The sequence below is a fragment of the Chenopodium album genome, chromosome 12, assembly GCF_948465745.1.
Source record: "Chenopodium album chromosome 12, dcCheAlbu1.1, whole genome shotgun sequence".
Lineage (NCBI taxonomy): Eukaryota > Viridiplantae > Streptophyta > Magnoliopsida > Caryophyllales > Amaranthaceae > Chenopodium > Chenopodium album.
In genome coordinates, this window is record NC_137845.1 from 29,273,690 (window position 1) to 29,289,055 (window position 15,366).

The 15,366-nt window shown below is 40.5% G+C and overlaps 2 protein-coding genes and 1 pseudogene across 2 annotated transcripts; 1 reads left to right on the plus strand and 2 right to left on the minus strand.

Annotated features, from left to right (window-relative positions):
- The first annotated feature begins 697 nt into the window (after window positions 1–697).
- LOC145573456 (small nucleolar RNA R71) lies at window positions 698–796 on the plus strand (annotated as a pseudogene).
- A 2,283-nt stretch (window positions 797–3,079) lies between these two features.
- LOC145571094 (uncharacterized) lies at window positions 3,080–3,688 on the minus strand. Its single transcript, XM_081630181.1, has 2 exons — window positions 3,379–3,688; window positions 3,080–3,258 (listed from the first exon to the last, which is right to left on the minus strand). Exons 1-2 carry the CDS (start codon window positions 3,686–3,688, stop codon window positions 3,080–3,082), a joined length of 489 nt encoding a protein of 162 aa, XP_081486307.1.
- Window positions 3,689–7,055: 3,367 nt separating this feature from the next.
- Window positions 7,056–7,484, minus strand: LOC145571096 (uncharacterized). The gene has a single exon (XM_081630182.1). It carries the CDS (start codon window positions 7,482–7,484, stop codon window positions 7,056–7,058), a length of 429 nt encoding a protein of 142 aa, XP_081486308.1.
- Between the last annotated feature and the right edge of the window lie 7,882 nt (window positions 7,485–15,366).

Below are 15,366 nucleotides of genomic sequence, written 5' to 3' on the forward strand. Positions count from 1 at the left end.
ATGATTTTGATTACCATAGTTTTGGCTTTGATTTTGGCTACTATAACCTTGGTTATGGTTACCACGAGAACCTTGATTCCCTTGGTTCCTATAACCACCATTATGATTATAGTTGTCAAAATTGCCTTGGTTTTGGTAATTCCTATTCCATTGGCCTTTTTGATTATCAAACCTTTGAACATTGTTGTTTGACACAAAATTAACATGTTCACACTCATTGTTGTCAAATTCATCAACACATTCATTAGGACAAACACTAGAGTCATGATCATACGATCCACATGCATCACAAAACAAGCAACCCAAAGGCATATTATGTGAAGAGGGAGGGGGTTGAGAGTTAGAAGGAGTACCTCTCCCCTTAAATTGGGAGGGAAGATTAGAAGCTTGAGAAGAGGTAGAAGTGCTCTCCAACTTAGCTTTGATTGCGGTGACCTCCTTTCCTAAGTTTGTCATTTGGGAGGAAAGGTTGTTGATTGCATTGAGATGGTCCACCGAATACAATGAAGATTGCTTGCTTGAAGAGTCTCTCTCCCCATCTTGCCAATCCCTATAATATGTCACCACGTCCTCAATGATGTCCTCAACTTCTTCTTCGGTTTTGTTCATGATAGGGCCCCCGGCCCCTCCATCAAGGCATGACTTGCCTTGGGGACTTAAACCGCCATAGAAGATTTGGATCACTTGGTATGTGGGGATTCCGTGGTGAGGGCACTCCCTTTGATACTCTTTGAATCTCTCTCATGCTTCATAAAGGCTTTCACTCGGCCTTTGCTTGAACCCTTGAATCAAGGCTCTTGCCTCCGCCGTCTTCTTTTGGGGATAGAAACGGGACAAGAAAGCCTTTGTAACATCATCCCAAGTTCTCAAGGACTTGGGCTTCACTTCCTTGTCTAGCCACTCCAAAGATCTTCCTAATAGAGAGAAAGGGAACAACTTGAGGCGGATGAATTCTTGAGAGACCCCATTGACTTTGATAGTGTTGCAATATTTTTCAAATTCTTTCAAATGGTTCAATGGGCTCTCATTCTTAGCCCCACTATATTGCCTTCTCTCAATCAAGGTGATCATTGCCGGCCGGATTTCGAAGTCATTTGCCGGGGTAGTAGGTGGAGCTATTCCACTCTCAAACCTATATGCCCCGGGCACTCCAAGCTCCTTCAAGGCTATTCTAGGATTTTCACCCATTCCTTGTTCTTCTTGAATTTCTTCTTCACTTGAAGAGCTATAAGCCAAGGATCTATTATCCACTCTTCTTCTTGAAAGAGTCCTCTCAATTTCCGGATCAAGGGGAACAAGGGGACGATCACGGGTTCTATGCATGCAAAACTCACACAAAAATGTTAGTAGCACGGCTACAAATGTAGCCTAGAGAAACAAAATCTTTTTGTATTTTATCAAAATGAAATAGACTCAAAAACAACATACACTCAAGCACCATTCCCCGGCAACGGCGCCATTTTGATGGGACGGAGAACGGTAGGTCGTTGGTCTACCACCCCACCCTATCAAACAAAATTTGTAGCTTAACTAACCCCTATTTAGCGTAGTGGCAAGTCAAGGTCAAACCCAAGGGAATGGATATCAAGTGCACGAAGTCTAGATCAAGCTATTTCGGAATCAAGAAGGGGTTTGAGGTAGAAGTAAAGCTAACTAGGCATGCAAACTTGTATTAAATCAATCTAAGACACTAGGGCAATGGATCCACATGCAATCATAATGGAAACGGTAATTTGGGAGGTCAAACCGACTAAGTCAAGCGATATGAAGGAAAATCATCATGTATCCAAAAGAGCATACTAAGATGGTTCACCTAGAGGTCTAACTAGCGTCAACTACGCTAAACACTAACTAGGGAACGTCACAAAGCACCTCAATCGTGAAATTGCAAGTTCACTAATCAATGGTCCGTATCATAGCAAGCTTACAATGCAATCTAGTGTATTAATCAAAGATGGCCAAACCTCAATTAATCACACACATGCACATGAAATATCAACCAAATTTAATCATATCATCAACTCCATCAATTATCCCCAAATTACACTATTCCATCATTCATACATGCTTCACCATCTCCCTAGCTAGGAAACTACTCACTAGCCATAGGAATTAAGATCAAAACTACAACATTCATCAATTTCATCATCAACATACTTGAAATCAAAGATTAAACCAACAATCAATCAAAATCAATCAAAATTCAATCAATAACCAAATCAATCATCAACAATATGAAAAACTAATGAAATCAACTAAAATCAAACTTGTATTGAAATCAAGAAGAAAATCCTTACAAAACTTACAATGAGGAATCCTTGAGCAATCACCAAAAATCATGAGTTTCTCTCTCTAGTTCTTGAGTTTCTCTCTCTAAAATTCTCCCAAAAACTAACTATCAAATTCAATCTAAAACTAAAACTTCTCTTTTTTTTCCAAAAATAGGTAGAAATAACTATATATACAAAGGAGAGGTCGGTAATGACGCCCAAAAATAGACCCTCGTAAGTGCGGGCGCTCGAAGGAGTGTACCCAGGAATGTGCGCCCGCACACGACAGATGTGCGGCCGCACACGACAGATGTGCGGCCGCACACTCCTCAAGTGCGCCCGCACATAGCTGCAGCTTCCTCCTTTCTTCTTTGCCCTTGCTCACGAGGTGCACGCATCCTAGATGATGATGATGGAGGACAAGGTAGGCAGCAACTTCCTTGAATTTCTTGAAGAAAATGAGCCATGAGGAAGGCATAAACAAGACTTTGAAGCATGCTCCTTGAACCTCTCATTGACTTAAAACTTCTTGCACAAGCTTTAGGCATGAAAATCAATGGAAAACTATAGAAAGGAAGCCCGGGAATCCTTGGACAATCAATCACAACCTACAATCAAAGGATAAAAAGCAAGTAAAAGAGAAAAATAACAAGTAAGCTAGAAAAAGACATGAAAAAGAGAAACTAACTACAAAAAGCATAAAATGAAGAAAACAAGAATAAAACTAAGGAAAACTAAAAGAAAAGAGAGATAAAATGAAATAAAAATCATCCAAAAAGGAACCAAATGAGTGCCAAAAATGTCACACATCAGGGATACTTGTTTCTCATCTCTTCCTCGGCCTTCCAAGTAGCCTCTTCGTACTCTTGGTTGGACCAAAGGACCTTCACTATCTTCACATCTTTGTTCCTAGTACTACTCACCTTGTGATCTAGGATTTTGACTGGTCTTTCTTCATAAGTTAGAGACACATCTAGTTGAATAGTCTCTGGTTGCAATACATGAGTTTCACTAGGCACATACTTCTTTAGTTGGGAAATGTGGAACACATCATGCATTTTCTCGAACTCCATTGGCAAAGGCAACTTATAAGCCACTTTCCCCACACGTTGAAGAATTTCATACGGCCCCACATACTTAGCACTAAGCTTCCCTTTCTTGCCGAATCGCATCACGCCTTTTGTTGGAGAAACCTTTAGAAAGACCTTGTCCCTAACACTAAATTCATCATCCCTTCTCTTCAAGTCGGCATAGCTCTTTTGCCTATCTTGTGCTGCCTTTATTCGTGACTGAATCAATCTCACCTTGCTCACCAAATCCTCAATAAATTCTGTCCCCAAAGTAACACGTTCATTGTAATCATTCCAACACACTGGGCTTCTGCACTTCCTTCCATACAATGCTTCAAAAGGTGCCATTTTGATACTTGTATGGTAACTATTATTGTAGGAGAATTCGATCAAAGGTAGGTGATCCTCCCAATTCCCTTGGAAATCTAAAGCACAGGCTCGCAGCATATCCTTCATGGTCTGGTTTGTTTTCTCAGTTTGGCCATTTGTTGCAGGATGAAAGGCAGTGCTCATCTTCAGGGCTGTTCCAAGGTTTTCTTACACTTTTTCCAGAACTTTTATAGAAACCTCGAATCTCTATCCGACACTATGTCTTTGGGGACTCCATGCGAACGAACTACATTCTTCACATAAGTACTAGCTAGCTGCTTCTTTTTCCAGGTCTCCTTGATAGGAATGAACATCGCTGATTTAGTTAGTCTGTCCACAATCTCCGAAATCGTGTCATTCCCACTACGAGTCTTTGGTAAACCTGTCACAAAGTCCATGGATATAGAATCCCATTTCCATCCTGGTATTTCCAATGGTTGCACCTTTCCCATGGGTCTTTTGTGGTCTATCTTCACCTTCTGGCACGTCAGACACTTGGATAAAAACTCAGCAGCTTCTCTCTTCATATTCGGCCACCAATACAACTCCTTCAAGTCCTTATACAGCTTATCTCCCCCAGGGTGAACTGAATATGGTGTGTTATGGCACTCCTCTATGATTTTTCTTTTTATATCCTCACACTTCTGTGGTATGCACCATCTCTCCTTGTATCTCAGACTCCCATCTTCGTGAATCTTGAATTCAATCTTCGCACCACTAGTCACTCGATCCCTAATCTTCTGAAATGACTCATCTTCCAATTGCTTCTCTTTAATCTCCTCAAATATGGATGGTTGGATGGTCAAGGCACTCAGCAATCCCTCTAACTCTCCTTGGTTAATAACCTCAGGGTTCAATCTCCTCATATCCTCACACAACTCATTGGCCACAATCAAAGCATTGACATTATGACTCAACTTTCTACTAAGGGCATCTGCAACAACATTCGTCTTTCCCTCGTGATACTGAATGTGGACATGGTAGTCTGTGAGGAACTCTAGCCATCTACGTTACCGCATATTCAAGTGATCTTGGGTGAAGATGTACTTCAAACTCTTATGGTCCGTGAAGATCTTACAAGAGACACCATAGAGGTAGTGTCTCCAAATTTTCAAAGCGAACACAACAGCTGCAAGCTCCAAGTCGTGCGTAGGGGAATTGACCTCATGTGGCTTCAATTGTCTCGATGCATACGCGACCACCCTTCCATTCTGTTGCAGGACACATCCCAAACCATGCTTCGAGGCATCACTATACACCTCGAATCCGTCTCTCCCATCAGGTAATACTAACACTGGTGCAGTGGTCAATCGTTCCTTGAGGGTTCGAAAAGCTGATTCACAACTCTCATTCCACTCAAACTTGCTCAGCTTCTTTATAAGGGTAGTCATGGGTCTGGCTATCCTCGAAAAGTCTTTAACAAACCTTCTATAATATCCAGCTAATCCCAAGAAACTACGAACATTAGTCGCATTCTTAGGTGTAGGCCACTCACTAACCGCCTTGATCTTCGTAGGATCCACAGGTACACCCTCTTTCGAAATGTAATGCCTTAAAAATGCAACTTTCTCCAACCAGAACTCGCACTTGGAAAACGTGGCATACAGCTTGTTCTTCCTAAGAGTTTCAAGGGTAATTCTCAAATGTTGAGCATGTTCTTCCTTATTCCTCGAATACACCAATATGTCATCAATGAACACAACTACAAACTTATCCAAGTACTCATGAAACACTCGGTTCATCAAGTCCATGAATATGGCGGGTGCATTGGTTAACCCAAAAGGCATGACTGTAAACTCGTAATGCCCATAACGAGTTCTAAAGGCTGTCTTTGGAATGTCTTTATCTGCAACTTTCAACTGATGGTACCCCGACCTCAAATAGATCTTTGAAAACACACTTTCCCCTTTCAGTTAGTCAAACAAGTCATCTATCCTAGGTAAAGGGTACTTATTCTTCACAGTCACATTATTCAACTCTCTGTAATCAATGCATAGCCTCAAACTCTCATCTTTCATTTTCACAAATAAGACTGGTGCTCCCTAAGGTGATGCACTAGGCCTGATAAACCCTTTATTCAACAATTCCTACAATTGAGCCTTCAGCTCGCTCATCTCAGCTAGCGCCATTCTATAAGGTGCTTTTGAAATAGGTGCAGCTCCTGGAACTAAGTCAATGGTAAACACAACTTCTCTTTTGGGTGGCATTCTCGAGATCTCTTCTGGAAAGACATCTAAGAACTGATTCGCAATGGGTACATCCTCCATCCGCCTACTCTCACTCATACTCAAATCTTGAACACAAAAAAAGTACAATGGACACCCCTTATTTACTAATTTCTTGACTTTCAAAGCAGAAATAATCCCAAAACCCTTAGGCTTCCCTAAACCCTAAGGGTCTATAGGACACCATCTTACCCAAAGGATCACTCAGGTGCACCCTCTGTATCTCACAGTCTATCTTGGCCTTGTATAAACTTAGCCAATCCATCCCTAGAATGACATCTAAATCCCCCAGATTAAACTCAATAAGATTCAATGGAAAGATAGCTTCCCCTATTTTCAAAGGCAAGCCTTTGAATAATTTATTACAATGAACAAGTTTGCCCGTAGGCAGACTGACTGACACATCAACATGACTCGACTCAATTAAGTTTAATTTGCGCAAACATAAGTAGAAATGAAAGAGTAAGATGCTCCAGAGTCAAACAAAGTGTTGACAGAGATAGAATGAATAGAAAAAGTACCGGTGACTACATCTGAGGACCTCTCAGATTCTCCCTTGCTCATCACAGACAAGCGCCCGGGAGCGTTGCTTCTTCCTTGGTAACCATTGTTGTTGTTGCCTGAGTTATTGTTGTCGTTGCCAAATCTGTTGTTGCCATTGTTGTTACCATTCCCAAACTTCCCAGACCATTACCCTTACCTCCTTGGTTGTTGAAATTGTTAGGCCTCTGTTGGGTATTCCCACCATTTCCCTGTTGTTTCTGTTTGGTGTAACACTCATACTCCCTATGTCCCTTTTTGTTGCAGAACCGGCAAGTCACTAAATTCCCATCACAGTCTCTCCCAGGGTGGTTTCTCCTACACCTCTTACAGTGGTAGCTCCTTTCCCCATTGTTAGCATTAGAAGAATTGCTAACATTTTGGTTACCCTTATCAAACGCGTTCCCATTCCTAGGCCTCTTAAAGGTACTCTGTTTTTTAGGTTTCCCAAAGTCTTTCCTTTTCTTCCCAGCCTTAGCACTCTCACCCGCACTTTTAGAATTCAGATGGTACATGTGTGCAGCTCTCTTATATACCTTATCGAGGGTTTTAAAAACTTTCCCAACTAGGTCTTTCTGTAACTAGTCAGTCAATCCAAGCTCAAACCTCTGAGCCATCAGTTCTTCAGTCGGTACAACCTCAGGAGCGAACCTAGCAAGGGTCATGAACTTATTATAATACTTTGAGATTGACATTTCTCCCATTTCCAAACTTATAAACTCCTGAGCCTTTTGTTTCTTCAGAAATGGAGGGTAAAACTTGTCCCTCAAAGAGGTCTTAAACACCTCCCATCCAAAATTGGGTTTGGCTCTAATGGTCACAGCATTGTCCCTCCACCAGATATCAGCCTCGTCCTTGAGGTACATAGCAGCCTGATCCACTTTCATACCCTCAGGACAATTGAGTGCCACGAACAATTTGTCGAACTCTTGAATCCAGTTTTCTAGGAAGGTAGGGTCAGCACCTCCCTTAAAAACTGGTGGCCTAACTTTGGCCAGCTTCTTAAACATCTCTGCTTGGGGGTCGGTTGGTCTCCCCGGTTTTGGTTCAGATTTTCGACCAACAAACGAATAGCATCAGCTAAGGCAGCGTTTTCAGCCATTCTAGTTCTACGCCTGAAAGAGAATAAATATGCACTCCAATTTAATTGAAATTCAAATGTCATTCGCACATATTCATTCAATCACAATATTACATTTTGCCACATAAATTGGTCTAAAAGGGTACCTTAGGTTTGCAACCCCTTGTCCCAAGCAAAATCATACTATACGCAGGATTAAATAAAGTTAAAAAAATAATTCCCATCCCGCGCCACTCTTACTAAACTTAATCATAAACAAAGAAATTATCCAAGAATTATACGTTCACAAAAATTTAACTTGTTTTGACTTACGAATAAAAGTAAAATGGAGCTCTTAAAATAAAATAACAACTCTTATTATAACTTAAATAAAGGTATTAATCCCAAATAATAACTCTGTAGCTCTGGCTACTTATTAAAATTCAATAATCTAAATCAAAACTAGAATGAGGTCCTAATAACCATTATTAATGGCAAATGCCTTATTCATACTAACTCCACCCTAACAAGTTTAATCCTCAAGGAATCACATTGCAGATTTTGTCTTTCTTCTCATTATAAGTATTAACATCAAAATCAGGGTCATTTTCGTCATCCGAGTCCTCAATTATTATCGCCTTGTAAAGCGGATTCGGGTTCCTAGTAGCTCTCTTCCCAGCATTTGGATCTTCAGGTTCTGGTTGTAGCCATTCAAGATCATCTTCATCTGGAAATTCAATAAGAGTATACTCGTGGAAAATTCTGTTGTAAGTTTTATCTTATGCTTTTTATTCTTCGCTGTCTTAAACTCATATAAGCTCTGGTAATCTTCTGCGTCAGGTTGCTCTATTGTAGGTGTAATAATCCTTTCCATGTTTCAAGAGTATCTTCCCTTCGAGTATCACTCTCGTTCTCAGACATGACTACTGGGTCGCTCATCTCCTTTCTACGTCAACCCAATGCAACGAACATTCAAAAAGCATGACACAAGCACATCATAAAATAAATCAATTAGAACACCATTTTTAACATGTTAAATAACAAAATAAACACCTTATATGACAATTAAATAGAACATAAAATATGAAATGTGCATGAATTCCCTTCTTAAGTCTACCCAAATCTCACTAAGTAGACAAAACAAACTTCGAAATTATTTTAAATAAAACGTTTTAAAACATCCTAAGTTTCGAAAAATCATTTTTAGCCTTTGAATTCAAAATCCTCAACCATTAATTAGGGGCCTAAGACATACAAAGCTAATTGGCTTTAGTAGTAATTAAATCTAACCTAAGCTCCTAGATACCACTTTGTAACACCCCAATAATTCTCTCTTTAAACCTGTGAGTACCCTAAACAATGTCCAAGAGAATTACTGACGTGCTACCGCCACGTGTTCAAACGTTAAGGCTATATCAGAAATTAGCAGCGGAAAAACTAAATCAGTTATAAATAAGTTTCAAAACCAACAAACAAAACCAAATTAAGTCTTACATCTTGGAATAAGTTTCAAAACCAACAAACAAAACCAAATTAAGTCTTACATCTTGGAACCATTAAGGCCCTTATTCAAAACTCAAACCAGTAGAAGTAGTATAAAAATGAAATCGAGTTTAAATAACTTCAAAAGTAAGTAGTAAAATAAATTGAGAAAAGCAACCAACACTCCACTCAAAATCCCACCACCTAGATATGAATGTTGCATGTGTAAGAACCTGTGGTTAATGTGCTCCCCAATATTACAAGTGTAAAAATTGGATCGTCATAGGGTCATTGGAAGGCGAATGCCATGACCAAAGAAAGACACATAAAAGACGCAATCAGCAAAGCTGAGTACATACAAGCTGCGAAATATAATAAGAAATCCCTAACATGCTACTAATAATCAACCATCACGCATCATTAAACTATTGACTCAACATACGACTCAACTGTTAGTTTACTAAGACTTCACTAGTTGATTGTAGTTAAATTATTTCATTTTATTCATCGGATTAAGCAATATACAAGGTTGTCCATCCCATGCTCCATTTAGAACATCAATAAAAGAGAAACCCCATGCCTCCTTTTTGAAACATCAATAAAACATCCAACGACTACGGGCGCGACTCCGTGACCGTAGCTAGTATGAAACCTAATCTAACTCCTAGTTTTTGAAAAGTATTTGAAATAAGAGACTCGTAGATCAGACGACCTCTAGAAAAGTGCACGGCTAATACCCCATGTACCCCAACCCCTGGTTGTCATTACTCCAGATGTGCACAAATCCAGAGTTTTATTTCTCATCCATCTTGCACTTTACGTGATTTACAACTTTAGACTTGGTGATAACTCATATGCAAAACAATACAATCAATCCAATATCAATTCAATCAAGTAAAGCATGTTTCCAATTTCAGTTCTTCATTTATTAGGGACAAGCAGTATTTATTATTTATTCCTTTAACTACCTCGGTGTATAAACACCTTGAGTGCATAAAGCACCCCACAATCTTAACCTCGTCTTATAAGACTTAAATTCTTCCTTTACTCATTCTATCTCAATAATCTTGAACGAGTAATAAATGAATCATTTCACCAAATCACATACCTTTACCTTTAAGCGCATCTTGCATAATTAATGCATAAATAATACTTGCAATGTAGAATAGTGCACAACATACGGAAATTACAATGTATAACCAAACAATTTAGCCCAGTCTTCTCTATACATGATACTAAGTTCTCGACACATCCCTAAACATGCATCTAAAGGCAAGGTTTCGTAACTCGTACGTACCTTGTATAAACGATTCGGTTGGTCACTTTAGGAACTAGAATTCGCCTTCTATAAAGTCCTCTCCTAGACCAAACAACAAGAATTAAATCAATACCCAAGCAAATAAATTTACAGCAATACCAAACTACTTTAAAACCTCTTAAACCATCAAAATAAAGCCTTTAAATTGTTCCCATTAGTCAAAGTTAATAATATAATATTCCAGCTATAAGTTTATATGTTAAAATCATGAAAATATAGCGTATAATATAAAATTCCAACAAGTTTAACTTACTAACATATGCTGAAAATGTGTTTTATTAATAGTTTTTGCAATTCAAATAATCTATACTTATCATATTGCATAAGTTGTTTAAAACTTATAGAAGCATTCTAAACCTTTATTTTTGGCTCAAAACTAAAAAAAAATCAGATTATATAAAATCTGAAAAATAAATTAAATTGTAAGTTCTAAACCTTTAATGATCTACACTCATAATTCAATTGTTAGAATAGTGTATTACACATTAAAACCTTAAAATCCTTCAAATAAACAATATAAAACTCCAATTTCACAAAATATATAATCTGGAAATTAATTTTAAGTATAAAATTCTGGGTTTTGTCATTATGAAATCATAGTATTGATAATTAACTTGCTTAACACGTTTTCAAGCCCTAAAACATGAAAAATCAACATTTAAACCCTAAATTATACATAATATAAAATCTGAAATTTTGTATCATAAATTAAACATGTCAAAACTCATAAATTCATAATCTTTTATAACCCATGTATAATATCAAACCATAATAATAATAATAATTTAGAATCAAAATTAAACAAAGATTAAAACTTTAAATCAATTTAATAAAATAAAAAGAAGTAAAGAAAAGGGAGGAAGAAGGAGGCAAACTGGTGGCTGCGGGTGGTGGCTGGAGGACGCCGGTGCAGCAGGGGTGGCGCTGCTGTGGTGCAGCAGCAGTTCGAAAGGGTTTTTTTTTCTTCTCTGTGTGTTCGTGAATTAGAGTGAGGAGGAAGGAATTTTTCTTCTTTTTTTTTTTTACGTGAGAGAGGAAGGAGTGTGAGGGTTTTTTTTTTGTTTTATTTGGGCCTTGGGTTTCCTAATTAGATTAGGATTAAAACTTGAGGTTTTGGGCTATTAAGTTAAAATTGTTTTTAAATTAGTCAAAACATATAAGTTTACTTAAATCTTTTCATAAAAATAATTTATTTAATGAAATCGACATAAAAACATTTGTATGAATAATAAATAAATATATTATAATTAAGTTGAAAATATGGGGGATTACACTCTCATCAAGGAGAACAACACTGAGGGCATGATCTAAAACGGCTAAGTACATGTAGAGCGTCTCTTTGGGCAGAGGGCTAACAAGCCTTAGCAAATAGTGTAGATGTTCTTTCAATTTCTGAAAGGTCGCCTCAGCATCATCACCCCATTCAAACCTTGTCTTCATTCTGATCGCTTGGAAGAAATGGAGGCACTTGTCTCTTAACCGGCTGAGGAATCTCCCCAATGCCTCTAGACAATCGGTAAGTTTCTTAACTTCCTTTACAGTGCGGGGTGACTTCATGTCAATCACCGCCTGTATCTTCTCGGGGTTGGCCTCTATCCCCCTTTAATCAATTAAGAATCCGAGAAACTTCTCAGACTCAACACCCAATACACACTTCTTGGGATTGAGCATGACCTTGTGCCGCCTGAGTGTGGTGAAGGTTTCTCGGAGGTCAACAAGATGATCCGTTTGTTGCTTGGATTTTACTATCATGTCATCGATGTACGCCTCTATATTCCTCCCAATCTGATTAATGAAGACAGTATTAATCATCCGTTGGAAAGTAGTAGGCACATTCTTCAAGCCAAACGGCATCACAGTATAACAGAATAACCCTTGATCAGTAACGAAAACCGTCTTCTCTTGATCTTTTTTCTACAGGGGAATCTGATGGAAACCTAAGTAGTCATCCATTAAACTCATCAAGGCACGCTCGGCCACAGAGTCGACCAGGCTGTCGATCTTTGGAAGCGGGTAACTGTCTTTTGGACATGCCTTGTTCAAGTCAGTGTAATCTACACACATTCGCCAGGTACCATTCGGCTTCTTCACAAGCACAATGTTTGCAACCCAATTAAGAAAGTTACATGGCCGAATGAACCCAGCATCTAACAGCTTTTTGACCTCGGCAGATGCCGCTTGACTTCTCTCCTCGCTTTGATTTCTTTTCTTTTGTCGGATGGGATTCTTTTTAGGATCAACGACGAGTTTATGGACAGCGAGATCCGGGCTGATGTCTGGCATCTCTTCCACTTCAAAGGCAAAAATGTCTTTGAATTCCTTCAGCAGAAGGTGCAAGTCTGCACCCAGCCTTGTAAAAGCAACCGTCCCCACCTTAACAGTCTACTCTGGACGGATGTCATCCAGAGGAATATCAATGTGATCACCAGCCGGCTGGGGACGGAGTTCATCTGACCGTTCCCCGGTCAGTGATTGTTATTTCTTCTCCTACTTCACCTCCACCAGCTCATCAGGTTTTCTTTTCTTGGCGGCTGGTTGGGCTAAGTCAGGATCCTTGACATCGTCAAGGTCTATTGGCTCCTTCCCCTGTCCGGCAGCTGCAGCCGTGGGTTTGACGTCTGAGAGGTAACACTCCCTAGCCATCTTCTAGTCCTCGTTTAGGGAGCCAACAGAGCCATAATCCCTTTCATATTTCAGTAGCATGAGAGTCAGGATGATGATGGCCTTGCACTCGTTTAGAGTGGGACGGCCCAGAATAAGGTTATAGGCGATCATTTCTTCAACCACCAGAAACCAGACGGTCATATGCCTCCCTTTTCCTTTCTCTCCCAGCCGGATGGGTAGATTTATTCGTCCGATTGGGTGCACAACTCCTCCCCCAAAACCAACGAGAGGGTGGGAGACGTTATGCATGCTATCAACCTTGTACCTGAGCTTGGACAGGCACTTGTAACTGATGATGTTAGACGAGCTACCAGTGTCAATTAGGATGCGGCCAACCAGTTGGTTGGCCACTTTGCATTCAATAACCACAGGGTCATCATGCAGCCGACGGACTTTGCCCCGGTCCGTTTTAGTGATGATGACCTTCGGGAATGTGTTGGTAGACGCATGACCTTCCTCAGCGCAGTTTACATCCATTTTCCTCAAATGGTCCTTGGTGTCTTGGATGGTAGAGCCCCCTCAAGTAAAACCGCCTACTATGGTGTAGATTAGATTCTTATCAGTGTCCGAGCTACTAGTAGGTCGGGGAGTCTTTTTGGATAACTGTCCCTTGTTTGTTTTCAAGGTGACTTTGGACTTGAGGATGTATGACTTCAACACCCCTTAATCAACCAGACGATCTAATAGGCGCTTGAGGCTATAGCAGTCATTTGTGTCATGACCGATGTCCTCATGGAAATGGCAATATTTGTTTTTGTTCCGATTTTTGGCTGAACCCTTCATGGCCGCGGGTTTCTCAATAGTCACCCGGTCCTTTATCTCCATGAGGATGGAGTAGCAATTTTTATTGAACTCGTACCTAGGAACGTACTATTTGAATTCCTTCTTTTTCTTCTAGGACGGCTGATCAGAGTCGTCAACTGCCCAGACCTCTTTTCTCTTTTTACTGTGATCAGCTTTTGGAGCCGGCTGAGCAGATCGGCTCACTTTTTGTTTGTCAGACTTCTTAGAGTCTGACTGATTGCTGGACGAGCAGAGGTCGATTGCTTGTATGAAGCTTTCCGCCTCTATCAACACCTCTTGGAGGGTGAAGACCCTCTTTCTGACAAGGTTAAACTTAAAGGTTGACCCGTCCTTCAGACCCTTGAAAAAGTCTGTGTAGGCAACTTCGTCAGACAGTCCTTGAATCTGGATTCTCACCAGATTGAACCGCCTGACATAGGAGCGAAATCCTTCTCTCTCTCCCTGCCGAATGATGCTCAAGTAGAGATTTGTTTTCTTGACAGGGATGTTCATCGAGAAGTTTGAAGCAAACAAGACGGCAAGCCTCTTGAAGCTATCAATACATCTGGCTGGCAAGTTGTCAAACCATTGTGGGCTATGCCTTTCAATATAGCCGGGAAGCATCTGCACCACATGGCATCCTCCAGCCCTTGCTCGTGCATGAGGTTGGTATAGGCCATGAGGTGATCTTTAGGGTTGGTGGTACCATCATAGGCACCAACCAAAACATTCTTAACCTTGGCCGGCTATGCCGCCTTGGTTATCTCCTTGGTGAACGCAGAAGTTTATTCACCAAGTTTGAGCAGACGGAGCTGCTAATCCAAGGGTTAGACAGTATATGCCGCCTGACCTCCAACGAGGGTCGGCTGCATGAAAGGAGGGGTGTATTGCTCGTATGGCATCTGAGGCACATACGGGGCTGATTCAATCATCTGAGGGCTAGTGTGAACGATCTTGCCGCTTGTATGGCTCTCATGGAAGGATTGAGAATTCCTTGCTGAGGTGTTTTTGAAGTTGTCTTGGAAGCTCAATGTAGAGGCTGACTTAGACAGCTGCTGGTTCCGATTGTGCTCGATGATGTGTCGAGCATCGGAGAAAGTCTTCTTGCTGCCATCCGGCTGAATTGTCCGAATGACCTTCCTTGTGCCCGTCTGAGGCAGAAGGATCTTAGACAAGTTAATGGCAAGTGTGGCCTTCTCCCTTGGATGTGGAGTAGGCTGCCTGTCCCTAACTAGCTTTCTCCTCTCAGCTTAAAGAGTCTTCTTGGTCGACTGACCCTTACTAAAGCTACCGTCCTTTTGTTGATGAGGTCCTTGATCTCCTCCTTGAAACTAGTCATGAACTTCATGAGTTCATCCCTAGCAACGGGAGCAGTCCCACTAGATGACTGGGTTTCTCCAGTAGGCGGTCTAGTAGATCTACTAGGACCAGCTTCATTATTGCCCCGTTCCAATTTATCTCTAGGACGGATGCGCTTTGAGATGAGTGACCCATCAGGGGTATGGGTTTCGACTTTATAGTCGTTGTCTATATCCTGGTCTGAATAGACCTCTCCATCGACTCTAGGCCAACTAGGTTCAAGTGG

Excerpts from the sequence above, each read along its gene's own strand:
- LOC145571094 (XM_081630181.1), bottom strand. The coding sequence starts at position 3,688 with ATGGCACCTTTTGAAGCATTGTATGGAAGGAAGTGCAGAAGCCCAGTG. Across the intron at positions 3,259-3,378 it reads GCCGTATGAAATTCTTCAAC|AGACTATTCAACTAGATGTG; the intron begins GTGTGGGGAAAG and ends TATTGCAACCAG.
- LOC145571096 (XM_081630182.1), bottom strand. The coding sequence starts at position 7,484 with ATGTTTAAGAAGCTGGCCAAAGTTAGGCCACCAGTTTTTAAGGGAGGT.